At 40.2% G+C, this 22,469-nt stretch overlaps 1 protein-coding gene across 2 annotated transcripts in view; it reads right to left on the bottom strand.

Annotated features, from left to right (window-relative positions):
* SLC4A4 (solute carrier family 4 member 4) overlaps window positions 1–22,469 on the bottom strand; it is a 183,529-nt gene that overhangs the window by 37,333 nt on the left and 123,727 nt on the right. For both annotated transcript variants that reach the window (XM_088133174.1, XM_088133175.1), the window contains exons 9-15: window positions 19,363–19,450; window positions 17,295–17,449; window positions 14,608–14,721; window positions 14,199–14,373; window positions 7,041–7,174; window positions 6,497–6,768; window positions 583–644 (exon numbers count right to left, since the gene is read on the bottom strand). In XM_088133174.1, the coding sequence (XP_087989300.1) occupies window positions 583–644; window positions 6,497–6,768; window positions 7,041–7,174; window positions 14,199–14,373; window positions 14,608–14,721; window positions 17,295–17,449; window positions 19,363–19,450 (1,000 nt within the window). The remainder of the gene's footprint in view (window positions 1–582; window positions 645–6,496; window positions 6,769–7,040; window positions 7,175–14,198; window positions 14,374–14,607; window positions 14,722–17,294; window positions 17,450–19,362; window positions 19,451–22,469) is intronic.

Raw genomic sequence — 22,469 nt, 5'->3', positions numbered from 1 at the left:
TATTCCAGGATGATTATAGTGATTAAAAAAAAAAAAACTAAGCAATTATTCTAAGATAGTCTTATATATTCCTTCAAATCCTTTGTTCTTGGTTTTGTATTATGTAACTTGGCACAGAGAAAATGTAAGTCTCAATATCCAGCTTACCTGAGAATAAACATGTTTAAATTAAATCAGAAGTGAGGAAAGATGAACCTATTTGCTTGTTAAGACATTTATTTCTAATCATCTAAATGCATCTAAAACCTATTTCTCAAAAACGTTATCCTTCTTTCCTGCAAATTAACCATTTGTGGTATGAGGAAAAAGCTAGAATATTATACCTACTAACCTAGAAATGAGTCCCAAAGACCTCAGTGGGACTTACTGCTGAACAAATATGTACAGAATTTTGCTGTATGCAAATATCTACTTCACATTGTCATTTTCTTTAAAATGTAGTAATTCTACGAAACAGGTGTTAATTCAACTCAGGGGTTAAAACAAAATAAAAAGGAATGAGAATGTATTAAGGTAGGCAGTGTAATTGCACCGTATATAACTATTTCAAGCATCATAACTTTTCTTCTTATTTCTGCTTACCATTTCTGCAAGCAGACCAGTTGATGATGTGACGGTCTCGTTGATCAATGAACTATTATTCACTGTAAGAATCAAGAAAGCAAAACACAGCACCTTGAATATACCACTGCAAATATAGTGGGGAAAAGTTGCAATTAAAATGAATCTCACGGTCCCTTCACCTCTCTAAAATTAAAATCACGTTAAGCCTTGTAATCCTTTTATGCTACAAGTAATAAGCAGTTTCAGTAACGTTCCTGAATTACATAAAAAGAAGTTAGTATTCCATAACTTGAGCTCCTTCTCATTTGCTTGCTATTCAGCCAGGGAAAAATACAAATGCATCTAATTGCCTCAGATTAGGCTGATGCCTGAATGACAATGGGGTTGGAATACTTCCCGGTGTAAATTCATCATTAAAGAATCCTCAAATCATCCAGGAGATCAAAATTCATTTTTACCTCACTATAAACTGGACTATTAAATGGTATGCCATGTTATCTTTTCCTTATATGTGGATAATATCAACAGAAGAGAACATCTGTAGCTCAGGGCTGAACTGTGGAGTCCTTGGTGCTCTCTGAGCTTGGTGGTTTGCTTGCAGACATTTCATGACCCAAGTAGGCAACATCTTCAGTGCTTGCTACACTGATGATGTTACCCAGTCGTGTAATAAAATGTCTGCAATCAAACAATCAAGCTCAGAGAACATTTAGGACTCCACATGGATAACAGTTTGAAAGATAAAACTGCTAAGCTTCCAATTAAGAAAAAGGAATGGGGTGGCATTTCCTTTCTCTTTGGGTTCAGAAGAAGGGCTTCCACCCCGCATGAATCATAACTGCAGTGTACGTTATAGAGAAAACAAATCTACTTATTTGAGAATTTTCAGTGTTCATTCACTATTGGAAAACAATTGGTTTTCTTTTCTTTTTTTTAACAGCACTCAAACTTAGCTCTAAGCAAATGATGAAGTATTTTTCTAAGATTTAGATTACTGGATCCAGAATAATCAGTATACTGGCTGGCAATATTGGGCACTGGAGTCCAGCACACACAGAATATACTTGATTGGGAAGGACAACTTTACAGTAGACATAAGAATCTTGCAATTTACATGCTACAGGAATAACAGTACCATTTCAAATTGTGCTTATTTCGTTTACCATCATACATACATATTCAACAAGCTAGTCCCTTTTGTGGTAAACAGTGTTATGCAAGGATCAGGAAAAACAATAATAAGCCCAAAAAATGAAAGACTCGTGTGGATATTTCACTTATTTCAAATGCTAGTTGTCCCACTGCCCCCCAGCTTGGGGCCTTTGTGGAAAGGAGGGAGGAGGTGTTTAAAGGACTGGGGCATTTTTTATTTCCCTCCTGTGTTCCTCACTTTTGCACCATGCCATCCCTTGCAAGTATCTGCCTAAAGGAAATGGGAAAGGGCAAACCTTGGACAGCCCAGTACCCCTACGCTTTACGGATGCAAGCTAAATTAGTCGGTTGATCCCTCTGTAGATCTGAAAGTCCTTCACAGTTTCCACACACAGGAAAAGAAGAATCAAGGGACCAGCAGTTGCAGGAGACAAATCTCCCCCTTGCACCAGGACCATATGCCAAACCTTCCACCATGGTCCCAACGAGCACAGCCTTCCCCAAACCAGGCCATAAAAGCTCAGCTCTTGGTTTAAATTCAAGCCAAATCAACAGTAAACACCTTGGCTTTAAAGGAACTGCAGTTCATTTAAAGAACAGCAAAACCTGCTGTGGGCTCACTCAGATACAGCCTTCTGAATGTTATATACCATGGGAGGAAGCCAAACCTTCCTTAATGCTGTTGACGCAACAAATACAGCATTGTCCCTCTCTGTAGTTTCTTCATACAAGCAACTTTTAGTTTCTTAAAAGTGCGTTCATCCCTAGGGAAAGTCAACAATAAACTCACACGGAAGAAATGAAGGAGGCAGCTATAAATCTTTTTTTTTTAAAGGCAGCTACACTGTTTCTCTCTTTCCACCCAGCGTTAAGCAGTATGGATTGATGAACAGCAGGAGACACTAATCCAATCATGAAATCTGGCAACTGAGTGGAAGCCAACATTTCTTTGCAATGGAAGAATTTCAGGCTCTGTTTGCAACATCCATCAAAAGAGCAGTAAGGTTGCTTCCTGGGATTCAAGCACCCAACCACATGTGTGTGCAAGAGAGCTCCAAATATGATTTTTCATAACAGGACCGCTGTGGGGTGTGAGGAAAAGGAACCACCTGATGGAATTTGAAACTCAAACAAGTTCTTCTAATGTGTTCCCCAGAGTGCCAAACAGCTGACATGGAATATAAAGAACTAAGTATGGCATAAAAAAGTGTTGTCAGTTGTACTGCAAGTAACTATATTAAACTTTTCCACAATAGTGCATGCCACCTTTCTTTGACCAAGGTTGATACTAGTCTTTCAGAGGCTTGCTGGGGGCCACATTCAAAAATAAAGGAATAGAGAGAGGTAGGACAAAAACATAATTGAATTTTAAAAAAATATTTGAACTTAAACTTACATTATTTGAATAGGATTATTAAGAGTATTCCCCATTTAATACCGCATAACACTTTGCAATTTGATAGCAATTTTTAGAGGGGCTCCAGGAAGCACCTCAAAGGCCTTTGTGGCCCAGGATACACCGCCTGGTTGTATACCAATCAAACATTGGAAGGAAATGCTAGTGAGACTAGCCCAGCATCTTCATCCCATACATCTCTGGGAGACCTTCTTTAAGACTTTGATTAGTTTTCACTGCTGCCTTATACATTTTATATTGCTTCTTTATTTTACAGTATTCTTGTAAAGTTGTAAGCTACCCTAAGATGACTTAGATGATTCATTCAGTGATTGACTAAATGATTAAATGGCTTCTTTTTTCCAATGGCTAAAATCATAAAAATCACAGAATCCTGGAGCTAGGAAGAGGCCGTAAAGTCAGGGCCAAGAATCCAAATTAAAGTGTCTCCAGCAGATGGCGGTCTGGCTTCCACTTGAACACATCCAGCATAGGGAAGATCACCACTGGAGGAACTGATCTGAATGATCTATTTCAGAACATTAGATGGATGTTAAGAGATGGTTTCAAGGGGGTCCCACACCACCCTACTGGAGTAATCAGAGACAAGAGCCTGTAAATCATTCCAGCCGGGGAACACGGACAGTTGTAATCTCTGTTTGTGGTATTCTGGTTAGGATTATGTATTTGGGGAGTGCTTCAGAAATGCAAAAAGCAGCTTGATGTGCTCAGAATTGTACCCTCAAGCAAAATTGCTTCCTCTAACAGTTCAGTGGCAGTTAAGTTTTTTTCAGAAATAAAGTTCACTAAATTCAGTGAGACAATGGCCCTGCTTGGGATTTGCATGAATGCATGGAGAGTTCAAAATGGGAAGAGAACAGGACTGACCTCTCTTCTTTCCAGTCTCCATGTGTACAAGCTAATATAAATTTTGTTCTACTTCAGACCTCCTGTTTGAACACAGAGGCTGGAAATTGCATCTATATCTCTATTCTCAACCCAATTTGAGCATGTCTTCCAGCATATCCCTGAAAACAGTCTCAAGTCTCCAAGTCTGCATTCCTTAACAGTGAAAATGCAATCCTACAATCAATAATTGGGCTATAGAGAAGATAGGTTCCTCTCCCTCATTGTTGGTTGGGAGCTAACTTTGGTGACTGTTATCCTCTCCCTGCTTTCTGGTGGCTTTCTACAAGATCACATATTTTTCTGAAAACCATCAGAAAGAGATGCTAGTAGTGTTTCTACCACATCCCCTAGCTGGGACTATCTCTAACTCTTTTTCTTTCCATGGGAGGAGAAAATGAATGAAAAACACTCTTCAAAAAGTCTTATTCAAAAAAAAAAAAAGGAGAGATATGTAACCTCTAATTTCTCCTTGCTGGAAACAGATGGAGTGGGACACTAAGACGTTAAATTAAAAATGGAGTCCATCCTGTATGGTCAAGGGAGATGATTGCCCAAATAGTTAAATAATAAATAAATTTTAAAAAATTAATATATTATTAAATTATTAAATTAAATTATTAAAAATAAATTTAAAAAGTTAAATAATAAATTTAAAAAATCCAATTGCCCAAATAGTCATTGATGATCATTCTGGCTGAGGAACCCCAGAATAATCTGGAAGCAACTCACACATCTGGAAGCAACCAGGCTAGAAAAGGCTGAGTTTCAACAAAGAGGTTACAACAGTCTTTTCAGTTCCACTTCTGGGCCTATGATTCCACTAGGAACCACCACTAGGATGTATTCAATAGTGAGCACTGGTGAGAAGTCCTTCTACATCTTTCAGGTGGACTTGAGGTCTAGGACTGGTCATTTGGGAGGCTGAACACGCCACCTTCATATTTAATGCATAACTGAAAAGCATCCAGCAGAGGCTAACTTAGGCAAACAGGTAGGGTTCAAAACAGGACACTGGCTCACCTTCCTCTTTGGCAGGTACACCAGATGCTTAGGTTTGTTTTGCCTGTTGACTCATTTCAACTTAACAGCAATTAGCAGATATCCTGTGCAACGTTATTTAAATTTGGTTCTTTGTAGTGCTGTTTTTTTAGCCATAAGATTCATTTTAATGCTGAGAAGATCTTCAGCTGTGGATTTTTTTTTTTTTCAATTATAAATATTTTACGGTATGCTGGTTGCAACTGGTGTCCTCTGGATTCCCAGCCACCCATCTTTTTTTTCTCAGCAGAGACCAATATCATAAACTATTCACCCTGTTACTGCCCCTCAATCATAATATCTCAATCTTAAATCTCTATCGTGAGACATTTAATGAGGAGTTTTCTCACAACAGGTCCATAGCTTATTTTGGGGAGTTTCTCACAGGCCACAGAGATTGGCTAATGAAACTCTGAAATCACCACAGTGGTTGGTGCCAAAATGTTCAGCCCATTCCTGGGGGTAGAGGATTTCAAAGGGCGATATTTTGCCCATTTAAAACTCCCAGATGGGAATAACAATCAGTAGAAAAAGGTGGGTAAGGGTCAATAATTACCTTAAGCCATTATACCCAACCCCAAAAGTAAAAGGAGGTTGAAAATGTTGATCCTCCAATAGAAGAGAATATCTATAGCTCAGGGTTGAACTGTGGACTTCTTGGTGCTCTCTGAGCTTGGTTGTTTGGTTACAGATGTTCTGTTACCCAACTAGATAACATCATCAATGTGAGTGTGGGGTTGATCCTGCCTACTTCAGCAATACTCTAGAACAGTGTTTCTCAACCTTGCCAACTTTAAGACATGTGGAGGTCAACTCCCAGAATTCCCCAGCCAGCTAGAATTCTGGGAGTTAAAGTCCACATGTCTTAAAGTTGGCAAGGTTGAGAAATACAGGGCTAGATAATCTATAAAATCCTTTCCAATTCTATCATTCCATGATAGCAGTCCCCTAAAAGTAGAAGGTGAAGCTGCATACAGAAAGGCATATAATCAAGATTTCAGTTGGTGCATAGATTTTCCCAGCTGGCTGGGGAATTCTGGGAATTGAAGTCCACACTTCTTAAAGTTGCCAAATTTGAAAAACACTGCTCTAGAAGTTACATAAGAGTCTTGGAGAGACCCAAATAGCCCACAACTGTTCATTTCCATTGTAGCAGGTACAGCAAACAAAAACCTTACTTGTTAAAAATTATGGAAGGTCCCATCTGGAGCAAAGATGCTCTAGGCTTACCTTGGACACTAAAGGGCACAATTAGCTATTGGAAGCAAAATTCATCCTCCTGATCCTACAAATGGAAGCTAATGAAATGAGAATGAAAGTTTGGTACCTGAAACTTTTGTGCGCAGAGATGACAATATTGCAGGCAAGGAAGATTCCAAGTTTTATTAGAGGGCCAGGAATTCACCCTTGAAACAAGGCCACAAAGATCCCCTTTACCTGAATCTGGTGGTGCGCAGGTACAGGAATAAAGTGTAATATCATTCACTTTAAAATGGGAATTAATGGGGTAACAATCGGCTAGTTTGATCATCTTCTTGAAGGCATCGTAGATGAAGATGAAGCTGATAAGAGAGGAGAAGCCTTCTTCTGTGAACCGGGTGAAGTACTGAACTAAAAAGCTGGCATCAGTGGCAACCAAGACCAGACACAGGAATGCTGACCACAAGCCAATCCAGAGGCGGAACTCCAGATAATCAAAGTCATTGTCTCTGCAAATGAAGAAGTCAAGTGAGATTGAAAATAAGGAAAACGCTGTCATATAAAAGAGGGGAAAATAGCATACATCTATTTAAACGGTATATATTTATTTTAGGAGTAACGAGTCATTCCAGAATTTGGGATCCTTCAGAAGGACTGACTGGGAATGATGGGAACTGTAGACCAACATTTCTGGAGGACACTGCGGCTAGAATAGGTTGCTGTACACTTTTCTGCCAGAAGCCACCAAGATACTTCCAGCACCTCTGCCTTTCAGACTTACCTGCTAAAGTTAAATAAAAGCCGTTCAAAGACCAAGACAGGTCCAGTGCTGCTCAGAATAGTAAGCGGCTGGCCAGCAAAGAAACAAAAAAGAGCTCCTGAAACTGCTGTGCCCAGAAAGCTTTCCAACACACCCTAGGAGCAAAGAACAAACAGATACATCCATATCACTAAATTCATTTCCACTCCGGTCTTTTAAATACCCATAATGCCCGCCAGAGAAGAATGGACAATTCTGGACCCCACGAAGGGAATTTTTTTTTCCATTCTTGGAAAGCAGAATCAGCAGGATATGAGGTCTTCTACTGTGACCCTGCGGTTTAGAGGATAAACAATAAATTAGTTTAAACAACAGCTCTGCCACGAACTCACTAGCTGGCCATGGACAACTCACTCTTCAGGTCTTAGTTCCTCTCCCCTCTTTCTATTCAGTGGGAATAAGACACCATAGAACTTCAGCAGTCACTACTAGAGAATCTCTCGTCATTCTAAAACAGTGGGGTGGAACTTTGGATATGGCCAGCATGGTCAGTGAGAAACTCAAAGGGTGCCCCTCCTTGGCAAACTCCTGAAGGAATACAAGCATTTATGACACCAAGCAGACCACCAACCTCCTTCCAAATATGAGCCCTTGACATGCAATATAATTTTAAAAACTTGTTTAAAGGCTACCAGAAATGTGGAAGCTTTTAAATGAGTTTTTAAAATTATACATCAAGGGCTCATATTTGGAAGGAAGTTGGTGGTCTGCTTGGTGTCATAAATGTATGTGTTCCTTCAGGACTTTCCACTTTTTTCACTAGAAATATTTATTTCAAAACAAATAGATCTTAGTTAATGTATCAGCTATTCTTGACAGTGAAATATAGATTTCAACTTGTACCAACCTTCTACTTTCTCTTTCTTGCTTGTAAACATGAAAAATAAAAAATAAAGAGGCTTCACAAAGGTTTCAGGACTTCTACTTCTACAGTTGGGAGAGGGAGGGGGGGAAATAACTGACATACTGAACTGGATGAAGAAGCTGAACTACTTTATTTAATTCATGGTCAGCAAAATTCTTTGCAGCAGAAGTTATTGCTTTTGCAGGAGAGAATTATAGTTTGAAACCTCATAGCACTGCTAAGCCCCATATGTTTCTGAGTCCTTGGCTGATCCTTCTGATTTATGGTAGTTAAAACAGTAAATGATGGCTGAGCTCACAAATATTCATCTGGGGCCCAGATAGGCCCCTACATTCATTTTTCTTGCTTACCTTTTATACCTTCAAAGGGCAATATCAAAGGAGGAAATTGCCTGCCTATAAAAATCTATGCACCAACTGAAATCTTGATTATATGCCTTTCTGTATGCAGACCCACCTTCTACATTTGGGATTGCTATCATAGAATCACAGAAAGGATTCTAGAGATTATCTAATTAGTCCAGGGTTTCCCAGCCTTGGCAATCTAAGGCGTGTGGGCTTCAACTTCCAGAATTCCCCAGCCAGCATGCTAAGGTTGAGAAACACTGATATAGTCCAAATTGCTGCTCTTGCAGGATCCACTAGAACTTTTATGCCAGATGTTCATCCAACCTCTGTTTGAAGATCTCTACTGAAGAACTCCTCACCACTTCATGTGGCAGCCTGTTCCATTGGCTGGCAGACTTATTGTTAGGAAGTCATCCTGATACCCAATTGTGAGTCTACTTCCTTGGGGTGTAACGCACTGCTCCCACCTCTGGGGCATCAAAGTAGAATGAAGAATGTATTCTCCATAGTGGTATCCAAACTTTGGGGATATGTTTGCCCAATGAGACTTCGCTTATTTGTAGGAACCCAGCCAAAAAAAAATTCTTCTTAAACATTGAATGGTACTTTAATTTCCTTTTTGAAAGCTGCTCTTTTTATCAATTTTTTCCCTCTTTTTATCCTTATAGTTATTTTGGACTTTTATGGTTCATATTTATTGTGTTTATTCTGTAGCCTCCGGGGCATTTACATCAAAACTCAGGACTGGACTCTGTCTATGAATAAACAGATAAATCTAGCACTCAGTTCAAACGTTTTAAAATATTCCATACCCAGAAAGCAGCTTATTTTCTTGGAAGCACTAGACCTTGATTCAAGGCCCCCCAAGCCAAAACTACTTGTATCACTACCAAACATCCTCTCTCCACCCTCATGAGCCAAAACACTGGATGAGCAATAACGATTTCTGTACCCCAAGTCCTTTTGAACCAATGCAAATCTGAACTCACTAGCACATAAACAATGAAACACAAAGAACTGTAACACAGCTCCCCAGAATAGACTTTCTTATTTGCAGAGATAAGAAAATATATCTCAGGGGTGGGGTGGGGAAAGCAACTCCCAACCCATCAGCAAATGTAGATTTTATAGGTCCTCCTAAATATAAAAAGAATGAACAGTTTGATCTCCTGTGGAGACACATTGACATGGGCAGAGGCTATTCCAAGTAAGAGAGCAATAGTATTTCTTGACTGTGTGTGCGAACAGGCACTGTATCCTGCTCCAGACTTCTACATGGAGACATCTTTGCAGAACTCTGCATTGCATATGTCTGTGTGTAATATCCAACCTATAACCGTGTGGTGGTTAAACAAGATAAAACTTCCACATCTAGACCTAAAGCTTGCACAGTACTGATGCATGTCAACCTGTAAGTACAGTACTGTACAATTATCAACCTATCTAAAATGTACAGTGTGGATTTCTGTACATTCCATTTTATGTCTGCCATGACCTGAAGAAGCATTGTCAATACAAGCTGACATCTGACTGTCCTAGAGTAAGGTAGAACGGTTATGTTTTGTGGGGAGCAAATGCAACCACAACCATGTACTATACTAGCCTTCTTCAAGTTGCACTCTAACAATCCTGGATTACAACTTCTATCAGCCCCAGCCAGTTTTGCCAATTGTGAGAACCAAACTAGCTTGGTACTTTGGTAGCTTGGAAATGCTTCTGGTTTCTATGCACTGGAATATTCTGAGTGAAATCAATAGTCCATTTGTCTACACCAACCAACAGCCGTTCCTGAGGGTTTCATGCTGGGGACTAAACCTGATGACTCTCCCTGCAAAACATGTGCTTTAGCACTGAGATACAGCTTTTCCCTTCTTCCAAGGCTCTAGGCCAAAGGCCTCATACAACATGGAACCAATCACCAAACATCCATATACCAGAAGGCAAAGAAAGTCCTGGATTCAACCATCCCGTTTTATTTTCTCAAAATGTCTTTACTGACTATATGAAATGCTGAGGCATTGTTGGAAATGCAGATCATGACTGAAGCTGATGCTTTACCTTGCAAAGAATTAAGACAATTTAAAGAATTAGAAAAACAAAACAAAAATTGATGAGGCAAGAAGCTTGGCGGGGGGGCGGGGGGGGGAGAGAGACAGGTGTCCTGTTGCTCCAGTTAGGAACTCAAATCATAGGCCTACAGACCATTCCAGGCTTTCCACTAGAATCCTTGAGTTCCTTCCTTAACTGTTTCTTCAGCCTTGGCTGGCTGTGTCTGGAGTTTCTAAGAAATTCTCATTCAAGGTCTAGTGGGAATTAAGTTGCTTTGTTTTAGGCCTTCCTGAAATGTCAGGGTATTTCTGAGTAATTACTATCACCATGCCCTTGACCTTGGCAGAGACTTTTGTTGGCCTCCAGAGAGATTTCATCCAGCCGTCCAGTCTCTTCCTCATTCCTGAACTGCAACACGAGTAGGAAGAAGGCAATAGGTTGGACTATCAGATGAAAGTTCAGGGCACCCACCACCAGATTACCCTACAAATTCAGAACCTAGCATATTTTTCTTCCCTCCCCCAGAGATTGTCTGGAGAAAAGGATGGTAGAACAAACAGCAGATCTCTACCCAGACTTTTAAAGGAAACAGAGATACTGTCAATGGAACAGTTTGCCACATTAAGTGGCGAGTTCTCCATCGCTGGATGTCTTCAAGAGAAGCTGGATGGTCATCTGTCAGAGATGCTGTAGAAGATCCTGCCTGAGCAGGGGTTGAACTAAATGACCTCTAAAATCCTTTCCAATTCTATGATTCTACGTCAAGTAAGGACAGGGAGGGAAAGAAGAAAGAGTCTGGGTTTGAACAATTAATTTATTTTGGGTTACTGAATTAACCTCCAGGCTTTGCACAGGCTGGGTTTCATAGCACATTAAATTGATCAAAAGCAGCTTGTGGTGCAAAGGCTAAGTTATTCCCTCACCTGGTCACATGTGCCATGCAAATATAGCCAGAGAGTTAAGGAGGAGGGTGGGAAAAGAGAAAGAAACAGCACCACAATGGGTAAAAAGGTGGGAGCAGATAAACTGGCAGGTGGAAAACCCAGAAGAGAAATTACAAGCTGCCAGAAGGAATCTTGTTCTAGTCCTAATATGAGCATGGAGAGAAGAGGAGAAAGGGAAATTTAGCTCTGGATCTTCTGAACAGATCTTTGCTACGTTTCCATCCTTCTGGTGGCCAGTTCAACCCCAAAGCTATGTCTTTTGCACCAGCCATGAAACTGAGCCTCATCAAAACAAAGATTCATTCCACAAGCCAAGGTCCATTTTCCTTCTCTTTAAATATTAATACTCTCTGGCCATGACATCTGAAGTCTAAAATATCTCATTCTCAAGATTATCACCTCTCGTATAGGTAGATCTCCTTGCTGATATGTCTACCAATGTTTTATTTGCATCCGTCACGAAGATCCACAAAAGGCAAGCTGCATTGCCTAAAAACCTTAGACAGAAATTGCACTAAAATGTGAAAGTTCAAAGAAGTAAACCTGGCAGGCCCAGATATTCTGGGAGAGGTAATGAATCAGGGGTGTATTTGTTAAATTAAAGGTTTCCATGCTGCAAACAAATATTTGGCCAGGAAGATGGAGAGCAGATAATGGCTTCTCTCTCCATTTCCTGATGTTCCCTGGAAGGGGATTAATTTTGTTTAGGCTTTCTGAAAATGCAGTACGGAAATAAAAAACAGCCCCCCCTGCCCCCCACCACACACACATCCACCATGCAGGCCAGTAGGGAGTAAATGGCTCTGTATGGCAACATTTTCCTTTGTGGTGGAAAAATCAGTACTCATTTAAATCTACAGGGAGCCTATTTCTGACTTCATCTAAACTAGGCTAAGCCTTGAACCTATTCTCAGTGCTATGATTCAGTCCTAAGACACATGAACTATTAAGAGAAGACTGATGTTTTGGGAACAAGTATGAAGAAAACACACCACATACTACAAATTAAAGATCTCAGAGCTTCCAGACTCTTAGTATCTCTTTTTAGTCATTAAACACTGATACTCCATTAAACACAGAGGAATAAAAATACTGATTAAACTATCAGTATCTGTCTGATATGGATTAGCTATCTAAGAGTCTAGGAACAAAATCATTGTTCTTCTCCAAGGTTTTATTCTGCTCCTTCTGATGCTCCACTAGTTTTTGAGGCTTGTGGCTCTAAATTAGATGAGGTCATCCATCTTTATGTAATTACATATTTAATTTGCAAAATGAAGAACTCAATTATGGTCCCATATAACACAATCCTATCAGTGTTTGCAAAAAGACACTATTAGCATTGATACTTTTGACTTTCAACTAGTTTTTGAGACTTGTGGCCCTAAATTAGAAGAGGTCATCCATCTTTATTTAATTACATATTTAATTTGCAAAACAAAGAACTCAATTAGGCTCCCATATAACACAATCCTATCAGTGTTTGCAAAAAGATGCTATTAGCATTGATACTGCCTAGCAGCCACTTGATTGATTGGTTGATTGAACTTATTCTTTGTCACATCTCATGACTCTTGGTGGTTTACAACAAATACAATACACTGGAATGAAACATCCATGGTACACATAAAAAAAAAAGATAACCAATTAAAATCAAAGCAGACAATGACACAACTATGGCAACTACACAGTTAACATCCAAAATCTTAACTAACCTAATTAACTTTTAGATGGTGGTACATCCAATCACACCACCACAGAGCCAGAGCCATCATGGAGAAACAGTGCCTCCAAGCCTCACCTCCCACCTCAGTTCTGGAAAATAGCACACTAGTAACAGCTTCTCACAAGAGAGATGGTTCAGATGGGTCAAACCAGTTTAAACAGACAGTTCTGAAGGTACTTTGGGGTCAAGCCAAAAAAGGGCTTTACAGATCAACCTACATGCCACCAGCGCCAGGTCTACAGGATTGGTATAACATGGTCCTAGTGTTATTGCACTGCAATAACAATGCTGCATTCTACACCAACTGCAGTTTCTGAGTGGGCTTCAATGACAGCCCCATACAGAGCACAGTGCACTAATCCAAACAACTCATGATATGAATATGAGTCACTTTAACAAGGTCCCTCCAAGTACAGTAGCAATATTCACAGCAACTTATGCTGGGGAGAGGAGTTCCTGGACACAGCCTCCAATACTCTTCAGCAATAGATGTGAGTCCAAGAGGACCACAAGTCACAAGTATCTCAGAGGCAGAGCCACATTCTTGAGAGACACTGGACCTAATAGAAAACTGATGGAAAAGCAGCAACTCTGTCTTATTTGGGTTCAACTTTAGCCTGTTTTCTCCCATTCAGATCCCAACAGCCTCCAGGCATTAGGACAAGATCTCCATGGCATCTCCAGCCAGGCCTGGGGTGGTGATACACAACAGAGCACTTGCCTATTCCCAGTTGGACCACAGGGATTATTTTGGGCCAATATAATGTTTGGCCTCCTTTGATCAAATTGCTACTTGATCAAACAAATATTCATGGTAACCAAGATGTGAATGACCATGAGCAGGGCCTCCTAATACAGGAGGGGTGCAAGAGGTTCACAAGATGGAACTGTGCAAAGGCCTGCAAAGCCATGGCAACCACTTGCTCTTCAGGCAGGAGCCCCAGGTCTAGGAGGACCCTCAAATTGCTGACCACACCTGTTTGGGGCAGTGCAACTCCATCCAGAACTAAGATGAAAAAACCATGGATCCAAGGAGTCCCATGTGACTTACAATGGAGCTCTTTCATGCAATCCTATCAGTTGTTCTGCTTTGCATGGCAAACTGCAAGTGTGGGATGAGGCTACAGACAAAGCTGTGTTGCCTAACTCCATCCTGTTGTGATTGGCTTCTTCACAACTGTGACTTACCTGCATGTTTTCTGTTGCATCTCCCAGCAGCCCTCCAAAAGTGATGGCATTGGTTACAGTTGCCAGATAAATGAAGAGAATAGCAGACAGGGCTTGGATGTTGAAGGCATCGTAGAAGTCACTGGCAAAGAAAGGGGCTTTCCTCTTGATGTCTTTGATTAAACCTCCAAAAAATCTAAGAAGAAGAAGTGTCACAATTGCATTAGTCCACAAAGCAAAGCAAAGCTTGAAAACAGCATCCCAAAGCACATTTTCCAGGGCTGCTGGAATAGCTTCCCCACAAATCCCCGACAGCATGCCCCACAGAATGACGTGAGTTGAAGCTATTTGAAGGGGACTTTATAAAAAAGACCTTTTATAACAAATTAGCCAAATACTCCATATTAAGATATGAACTTTTGTCACTTACTTGCCAGTTCGCTGCAATTCCTCACAGTCCCCATGTCCCCCTCCTCCATTTCCTCCCTCATGAAGGGTATCTCCATTCATCTGGACGTTCTCACCGCCTGCATACATGTTTTTCCTGTGCAGAAAGAGAATAGAATTGCATGTGCACATTTGATGCAAACCTCATACAGATACACACACATAAACCCAGACACACAGAAATGTGTACCTAGCCCTCTATAATCTTCAGAAATCATGCTTGGTATTAATATGAACTAATCTGTCCTCTGCAGAACACCAGGCTCTAACACTGATGCATTTTAGGCATGTTTTAAAAACTTATCTAAGGTTTATCCTTTCCAGCTTTTAATTTCCCTAATATTTGCCTTTTAATGGATGGTTTGTGAAATAATAATAATAATATTTTAAAAAAACTTTTCCTTAATTTTTTGTACTCAGATTTGATTTTAATTTTAATAAAGATCTGGGCCTTTGTAAACTTCTTGTTGTAAGACAAATACTTTTAATAAATAAATGCATACCATGAGCAGAAACTCCACCTCTGAAAAGTATGAAGTTCCTAATCTTTTCTATCTAACAATAATTGAAATATGTGTTTTTATATCCAAACTTCATAAGAAAAGTCCATGGCAGAAAAGCCATGATGACAATAGAATTGCCGTAAACTATTTCTTAGTTTTGCAGATGACTGGAATGTAAAATAACTCATAGATCTGATATGTGACGGAAGTTGCTTTGTGACTCTAGGGAAACAGAACAATGACAACTAATGCTGACATCTTCCATATGGCACAGCTACTCCTCTGGAGAAGTATCTTTGTGTGAGATCAAGAGTAATCACTTCTGCTCTTAAGGATGTTGCCATTATTTTGAGCCAAGCACGTGCCTTCCCTCCATGCAGCATCTAATTTTTTTCCCCCTCTTCCCCAAGAAGGAAAGATCTGGACATGGGGCCTGAATTTTTCCTAAGTTTATTTCAACACCTCCTTCTCCCTGCTTTGTTCATGGACCTATTCTATCTCCTAAGGCTGTAAGGAGAGCTGCTTAATAATCTGTAGCACCTGTTCAACTCAGCTGTTATCAACCAATGGTGATCACATGAAATATAAATTTGGGTGCTTGGAAGCACAAGTGCAGATATCTCCATTCCTGGATTGAGGGCAGGAATGTCAGGTGTGGATACGCAAGAACAAACCAGCTCTGTGCTGTCTTGGCTGGAACTGATCATCTCACAGAATCACCACCCTTTCCCTCAAAGCCATTTTTCAGCTGTTTTAAAATTGTGCTGCTTGTTCTTCCCAACACAAAAGGATGTTGGAAAGAAATTATGTAAAAGGGTTGTAACTCTGTGTTGTTGTTGTTTCATTTGATTTTATCCTGCTGCAATCTCATGATTCTCAGGGTTTACAGTGTCCAATAAAAACAACAACAGAATGAAAACAGCACAGAATCCAAATTGCAAAGAAACAATCCAAAGTAAGGGATAACAATAATGAGAACATCAAGAGATATGGTGATGTTATTGACAGCCTCTTTGAAAAAGTTCTGTTTTAAATAATTTCCTAAAAGCTATCGGGGAGGGGCACAGTCTGATTTCACTGGGGAGCCCATTCCATAGTGTAGAAGGTTGGACAAATCCAGTTGGAGGAGGAGTTGTCCGTCAGCATGTTAACTCCCCAAAAATTGAACAGACCAAACCAGGGTGGGATCAAGCAAAAGAAAGACTGAGTTTGAAATGGGCTGGAGGCCATGAAGCAAAATAACCTAGACAAAAATCACCCAATGAATCTTTATTCTTTCTAAGCCCACAACCCAATAATGGGACCTAGAGTGGAATGCAGCCCACCCTGTGCTTCCCAGTGCCTACATGCACACAAATACACAAGACAAGGGGAAAGCAGAAACACAGACACAGACGTAACCCAATAGTTCACTACACAGAAGAAAATATAGATGCTTTCTATGTCTACAGTTGGTAAAGGAATTGGAAAGAATTCCAGAAGCCATGCTCTGCAGGCTTTTCCTAAAAGTGCTAAAAATGATGTTTGGCTTCTTACTTATTCTCCAAAGAGGAGTAAGTTCAGCTTAGGCCACTGATGCATTAACTGATGTGTCCTAAATTAGTCACCTGGGTAATTCAGCGCTAAGCACTAAGCTGTTGACAATCACATATTTGATTTCTTCTTACCATCTCTTTTTCCTTCCAGCTTAATCATTTGTTCCAATAGAAGAGAAGATCTGTAGCTCAGGGCTGAACTGTGCAGTCCCTTGTGCTCTCTGAACTTGGTTGTTTGCTTGCAGGCATTTCATGACCCAACTAGGTACCATCATCAGTGCTAGTGAGTGTGGGGTTTGCTCCCTGTTTATATACAGTAGCTTGCCCTGCCAGTGTTGGTGGGGGTGTGGTTTTCTCCTTCGTATTTCCTTGATTAGGGCATTGTTTTCTGCTTGGTTAGTAGGACTTGCCTGGAAAGTTAACTCCATGCTTGAATTTCAAATTTGGGCAACAGCAAGAAAAATATTAGGAGCATCTCAAACACAATCGCATGGACTAGAATTCTACCACCTGGTTGACAGTTCCTAGATCTTGACTCTGAAGTTTAAGCCAAAGAATGTGTGCCGTTCTAGAGCTAATTGCATGTACAGTTGCAGTAATGTACTGTAGTAGACAGGATGGGATATTATTACCTTTTGTCAGAAGACGGAAGAGATTTGGGGGGTTCTATCCTAATGGCAGGATCCCATTCCCCAGGAGGAAGCACAATTACTTCATCCAGAAATTCATCAATCCCAGCGACCAGATCCTGTCTGTCTTTGGCTTTGTAGGCTATGTCATGAAATACCTATAAAGGGGTGAACGGAGGTGAGATCAGATGCAGAAGAGAATGCCATCCAGAATATTTTTGTACAGATATACAGCAATTATATACCATATCCATGTAACGTCCATCTGTTTGTCTAGATAAGCCTTCGCTATCTACTCTGACCAGTGGTTTTCCAAGTTTAGAGAAAGAGATTTCATCACTTGCTATATGATCTTTTGAACTCAAGATGGGCATCTCACTGTCTAAGGCCATATCCAGCCCACCAAATCTCTTTTTGTGTCCCAAGGAACTCCCTTCAACTGCACCATCTAATTTCCTATGTACAGATGTGTGAGTTTGTGTGAGTAAAGGCAGACTGTTCCAGAGGAGGGGAGTCACCACTGAGAAGGTCTGATCCTGGAATCCCTGCAGATGGAAGTCCCTTGGAGATGGACAGTCAGCAGGCCTTGTGTCCCTCATCTTACTGGATGGGCAGATTCCTCTTGGAGCATTTCCTGAAGAATTCTCCATGCAACAGCAGGATTAGCACAAAGTATGAGGAGAACCTATACTTCAGCAGAGATGTAACATTTATTGTTGGGGTCTCAACTTGCCAATTTCCTATTGGAAGATACCTGCTACTTTAGTGCTTTTGGGCAGCCATCTACGTTTAACGTAGTACCAGGGAAAGAAATTTGCCTACATTTTTTCCCTACCAGTTATCAACTCTAAACTTCTTTCAAAGAAGAAGAGATCTTTGGTGAAATTCTCATGAGCAGAAGGTGATGTTGTAACTTATTGAGTTAGGAGTGAGCCAGTGGCATGGCAGGTATGAATGTCCTCCCTTTCCTTGTATGATCATCTTTCCAACCACCCCTGACTGCCACATTTCAAATAAATCCCAAGCCAAGACCTAAAGAACTGAGTGGGTGTTCTTTAATAGTGGTGTGACGGAGGAGTCCTGTCCTTGAGACATTGTTAGAAAATTCATCCCTAGAGAAATCAGGGAGACTCTGCACCCAGTTTCTAAGCCCCTGTAAATTCAGTGGAGAATTTTAAAAAGCCATTTGTGCTCAACTTAGCAAGAAACATAACTAACATCTTCAAACATAAACTTGTCCTCAAAAAAAAAACAAGACTGAAGTTCCTGCTATTCCGCAGCTGTTCTGTCCCTGCATCTCACTCAGCCTCATTCATTCATTCATTCATTCATTCATTCATTCATTCATTCATTCATTCATTCATTCATTCCATCTCTCTTATCTAGCATGGCTTGGCCCATGCAGAGTATGGCTATGCTCAATGAATACTAAAGCTGCTTAAATCCTAAAATCTTCTAGGGCTTAGACAAGCCCAGAAACACCCTGATCCTAATAGATCCCAGAGTTCTTTGTTTGCAACAGACCTCCTGGGAATCCTCCATTTTCCAGCTGTGATCACAGGATCAACAGCTGTCCATGCCAGCTAAGTTACAGCTCTTTTTTTTTAAACTATTCCATTCTGTGTATTTTCTTGCTACAAGTGAGAAGACCTTCATCGACATTCCTAATATATCTCTGAGTTGCAAGTCTTCAGACTGAACTTGCTGCAAACAGTATACTTATTATGGACAATGCTATCTAAATGTTGAGATTTCAGATCCATATTTTCATTAGGTCAGAATATTAGTAAGCTTGCTTTCATGGCAATCCACAGTGATGGCTAGTGGCTTTAAAATGGCAGGAGTAATAAGGGGATCAAAGCCCCTCCCCTCCTTTGGGTGTGCAATGAGACTGCCCAGTCGTGCCCACCATTTTGGATCCAGTGACCGTCACTGTCGATGCTCCTGAATGCAAGATAAATACTCTAAAGATTCATAGGAGGTAATCCTTAACATTTCCCAGAAGCACTGGAAGATTAGCACATGGTGGTCCTGGGGGGACCACAGGCATATCAGCAGAAAGGAAGATTACCTCATCTGACATCAAGGTGGCAATGGCTCGTCCAATTTCATGGTAGGATTTTGCTTTGCCTTTTGGGCCCAGCAAAATGAACAGGAAACTGAATCCCAGGAAGAAAAGAAGAAAAACAGTGTTATTATCATATATAGATGATTTTATATATATATATATATAAGAATTTTTACATAAGTAAAAAGCAAATATAAAGAAAAAAAATATGAAGAGAGAAAGAAATAAAGAAGAAGAAAGGGCAAAAAGCAAAACAGAATAAGAGAGAAAGAAACATAATTAAAGAAACAAGAAAAAATAAGCGACTTCTGACCTTCTTTTCAGCAGTTATAAACAAACTCATTATCCCTCCTCCATCTTGATATTACAAAGATCCCTTCAGCCCCTTAGTTAGTCCTTTTTCAATCGTCAAAACCATAAATTATCACTTCATTTTTTTCCATTTTCAGCAAAAAGTTTCCAAGTCTTTTAACGAACTACTGATCGTTTTATCCCTGACCCAAAAAAAACCAGTTTTGCCATTTCTGTCAACTCTGATAGCTTCACAATCCATTCCTCCATTGTGGGAGCTTCAGTATTCCTCCATCACTGTGCACATAATCATTTTGCTAGTGTTATCATCATTCATATCTTTTTGTTTGTGAATATATATATGCCACTCAAATTGGATAAAAGCAATGAATTAGCATTAAAAAGGCAACAATGTAAGAAACGTTGTTTAATTATTAACATTTAAAAGCTATAAGTGAGCATTTATTGGATGCTTGGCAACCAATGGTACTTTTTTTGTTCTTTTTCGGAACAAAAGCAGCAGGATAGCAAAGTAAAACTAGGCTATAGTAGGTGTATTGTACAATCTGAGACAAAAAGTTGGAAAAAATAACATAGAGCAATCCAATAAATCAAATTTATATTGTGGCTTTAATACTAAGCACACGCATCTGATAACCCTGCTTGTTGTTCAGTCGGTTCCAACTCTTCATGACCTGATGGGTATCACTCTGCCAGCATTGTCCATCAGTCTCTGCTTCTGATTTCAGTGTGTGGGTAATGCCATCCTCAAACCATCAAAACCTGCTGGATTCTTCTCTGGCTTCGACTGTACTCTGAACTAACTTGAAGATTTGTGTTATCTTTCCCTTTCTATGCCACAAAATATTGGGAGGGATAGTAAGAATGTTCAGCAATGGGTTGCAGTCTGGTCTTTAACCTCCTGATTAAAGACCTAAAATCCATTTAATTATTGTGGAGTTCTTGGTGTTCTCTGAGCTTGGTTGTTTGCCTGCAGATATATTATTACCCAACTAGGTAACATGTTGTTACCAAACACCAAGAACTCCGCAGTTCAACCCTGAGCTACAGATATTCTCTTCCATTTAATTCTTATTGAAACCAGTGAAGACCCTTGTTCCATTGACTGCACCATAGATAACTGAATTCCTTGAAAAGTGCTCTTGGGGAGTTGCCCAAAGGTTCCTTTTCCACCAAGCAGACAATTCTTCAGTGGGCAAGTCTTTCATTTCTTCCCCAGCTCAAAATATAGGACATAATTTTATTCCTCTCCCCAGTGTCATGCCAGCCAACTAAACAGGGGTGTATGGGTGGGTAAATGATTGATTGCCATTCTGATCTGCCATCCAGCCCAGGTCAGTAAAAATCAGACACCATCTTGGCAAGCAGAAATCCACCCATCCAGTTTGGACACTGAGAGATGATGTCTGCCAAGGATTCTACTCTTACAGGAAGTGAAGGGGCTTGGTCTAGGAAGCAGCTGACCTTGAGAGAGGCTCACGTTTCATGGACCACTCTGCCTCTGGAGGCTCTACCTTCCTCTCATTCAGTAAGACCCTTAAAACCACCCTGTTCTGGTGAGCCTTTGGGCCCTAAGATCAGGAGTGGATGATGGTGCTGGTGATCCATTGATTACTATAGAGTTTTAATGGTTGATCTCTCTTTCTTGGTTTGTTCTGTGTACCACCCAGAAATGGCAAGGTTGGGATGGTTAATAACCACTGTAAATGCATCTAAATAAATAGTTATTTAAAAACAACAACAACCAGGGTTTGGATTTCACAACTATAGGAAACTTCATGGGTTTTAACCAGGGACAATTCTGTTTGTTTTGTGCTTAAGGTGTTTGTTAATGCTTTAATGTATTGTATGAATACCCAAGCATAGACCCTGATCACACATCACGGGGGAGGTGAAGGGTTTGGCAAATAGAAAAATGCAGTAAAATGACCCAGACAATTAACCCAGAGGAAGTCAGTTTTAGCCCAAAGTAGGGGATAAACTGACTTTCCCCAGAGAATTAATCTCCCTTCCCTTAATACTGCATGCATATCAGGCAGTTAACTGTCCCTTCTGATATCTATTATCAAGATGAAATGCTAGAGAGATCCTGACCCTACTAACATTCATTTATTTTTTCAGTTTGCTGGGGGAAAATCATTTCAGAAAGAAGCAACAGCCTCCCAGCTCCTTTGGAGCAGTGGGGAATACCTACAAAATAGCCCATATCATGACTGACCGAAACCATGAAGGTTCGTTCAATCTCCCAGGCTAGGGATATCCCAATTCGCCATGTGATATGGTCAAGGTCATAAGGTTGCACAGGAATGTTCTTTAGATTAAAATTAAGGAATTCCTCCTCAAAGAAGGAGTCCTCTTAAGCTCATCTCCATTTGTTGCAACAACCGATTTCTGTAATTCTTGGAGGAAGAAAAGCTTTAATTGTGATACCTTACAGTTGGCAATTGCATAAACTTCTAAATTATTCATTTTCAATCAGCTAATTAGAACTGCTATATAAATAAATAAAGAGGCTCTGAAGAGGGCAAAAGCCTATATTGCAGCAAAGTAAATGTCATTAGAAAAAAAAGCAAAAGCAAAGTCAACCACAAAGAGAAATTAAACAGAGAGCATTTCTACAGATGCTGCATTAAAATCAACATTAGCCCTCCCAGAACAATTTCCACAAACTAGTGAGGCCATACTGGCTGAGACGTCTGTGAATGTTAGCCCCAGTATATCAGGGTGCTGCCAGGCTGGGAAAGGCAGGCAATTTTGTAGTGCCTACACAACCAAATCCTCCTTGCCACTTCTGTATC

Source organism: Python bivittatus, unplaced genomic scaffold (assembly GCF_059951505.1).
Source record: "Python bivittatus isolate LINGU-HERP-01145 unplaced genomic scaffold, Pbiv_v1 ctg000070_np1212, whole genome shotgun sequence".
In the NCBI taxonomy this organism is placed as follows: Eukaryota; Metazoa; Chordata; class Lepidosauria; order Squamata; family Pythonidae; genus Python; species Python bivittatus.
The sequence above is the reverse complement of the archived record's forward strand: the minus strand, read 5'-3'. Positions and strand labels throughout refer to the sequence as shown.